The 1,714-nt window shown below is 47.3% G+C and overlaps 1 protein-coding gene across 1 annotated transcript; it reads right to left on the bottom strand.

Annotated features, from left to right (window-relative positions):
- Position 1: 1 nt before the first annotated feature.
- On the bottom strand, positions 2–1,714 carry LOC132181420 (F-box/kelch-repeat protein At3g06240-like). Its single transcript, XM_059594628.1, has one exon. The coding sequence runs from the start codon at positions 1,544–1,546 to the stop codon at positions 287–289; it is 1,260 nt and encodes a 419-aa protein (XP_059450611.1). The 5' UTR covers positions 1,547–1,714; the 3' UTR covers positions 2–286.

Below are 1,714 nucleotides of genomic sequence, written 5' to 3'. Positions count from 1 at the left end.
CTTGAGCAACCAACAATCATTCAAACATTCTGAACACTTTTATGTACAACAATTACCTACTATCCAAAACATTGATTGATGCAAATTATGCTAAAAAAACCAAGCAGCATCTGTCAAAATTCACCCAACCCAAGACAACATTGCACAGAACCAAAAACAAACTAAAGTGAGTAACAAGTGGCATCACAAAGAAAAAAACAGTGTACTTCCAGCATAATATATCCACAGCATTATACCAAGTAAAACTAGGATCAAGTATCTCGCCTTTACTTGCTATTCTTTGTGCTTAATTAGCACCAGACTGAGTCGCCTGCCGTCCCAGGACTCCATCTGCTACATTCAGCAGAACAATGCTCTCCACATAAGTATCCAAATAAAACGACTCCGTTAGGCCTCGAATGTGAAGATCCATTGTTTCTTGGCTACTAGGTTCGTAAGAAACCAGCTTTCCATCCTTGGTGACTAGAAGAACTTCACCATTCTCGGTAAAGCCAATCACCCTCTCCAATCCTCCTTCAATGTCAATATCAAACAGCTTAGTCCAAGATTCTGCTGTTCCGTACTCCTTCATCACCCACACGGAGTGGCACTCGTCTCCTGACCTTCGATTACAAGGGACAAGCGCAAGAGACCCATCAAGCACCGTAACAGCCATGTTCAAGAGATACCCTTGTAATTCCTCAGGCACAGCCATTTCACCAAAAGCATCATCCCCCACATTGAACGACACGATTACATTGCGAAAAGCATGCTGGCACAGCGGAGTGTGTGCGAGCCAGTGGACCGCCCCATTCACCAAAGCCGAAAAGGACCGCTCACCAATCACATAGGGAGGGCCGGGGGCGGCAACCGAGCGCCACGCGCCGGTGCGAAGCGTGTAAATCTCAACCAGAGGTGGAACCGTGTTGAAACGAATACGAGTCTTGCCCTCAAGATACGCAAGTCTCACTAGCTTGTAATCATCGGATGCTGGATCATAACCAAAACCCAGAGAATGCATATGCGGGCCATGAGATTCAGGGCTCGGAAGGCGTATGGCCTTTTGAATAGAAGGATTCCATAGAACATACTCACAGCTATCGCAACCGGAAACGTCATCGGCCAGACAAAGAAGGCCGTTAGACGAACCCACTATGCTGAAAAATCGGCCGCTGCTCTTCGGCGGGCGATGGAATTCTGTGAAATCCGATGCGCATTCGAAGAAACCCCCTTTCCGTTCTACTTCATCTCTGAGATAGTACAGAAGTTGATTCAGTGCTGCGAAGCTGTAGTTCACCTGTTTGTAAATATGCTTGCGAGGGAATGGGTCATCGGAAGAATGAAGAGTGAAGCGCGCTTTCTGCATCTCGTCGTCGTAGTGGCCCAAGAGAAGGTAAGGTGGGTATTGGGGATCGGAGATAGCGCGATTGAGGTGGGTGGCGATGAAGTGGGGGCTGGAGATCAGAGAGTACCATGTCTTGGAAACGCAAATGAATCTGACCAGCGACTTCACCGGCAGCCGCGAGAGGATTTCGACGATCACCTCGATTGGGAGATGGTCTAGCATTTCCAAGTGTCTGGCCGAAGCAGTGCTTCTGAATTCTGATGCCGAAGCTTCAGTAAAGCCCTAAACCAAAATATAGGAGGAAGGAAATCACCAGACAGAAAACGGTTTTTCACTGGCACTGTTAATTTAGCCTTCACAGAGAAAGAGAAAGAGAGAGAGACGAGAAAA

The sequence above is a fragment of the Corylus avellana genome, chromosome ca5 (assembly GCF_901000735.1).
Source record: "Corylus avellana chromosome ca5, CavTom2PMs-1.0".
Lineage (NCBI taxonomy): Eukaryota > Viridiplantae > Streptophyta > Magnoliopsida > Fagales > Betulaceae > Corylus > Corylus avellana.
This window is presented reverse-complemented; position numbering and strand designations above follow the sequence as displayed.

Coding starts and splice junctions, on each gene's coding strand:
- LOC132181420 (XM_059594628.1), bottom strand. CDS start 1,546: ATGCTAGACCATCTCCCAATCGAGGTGATCGTCGAAATCCTCTCGCGG.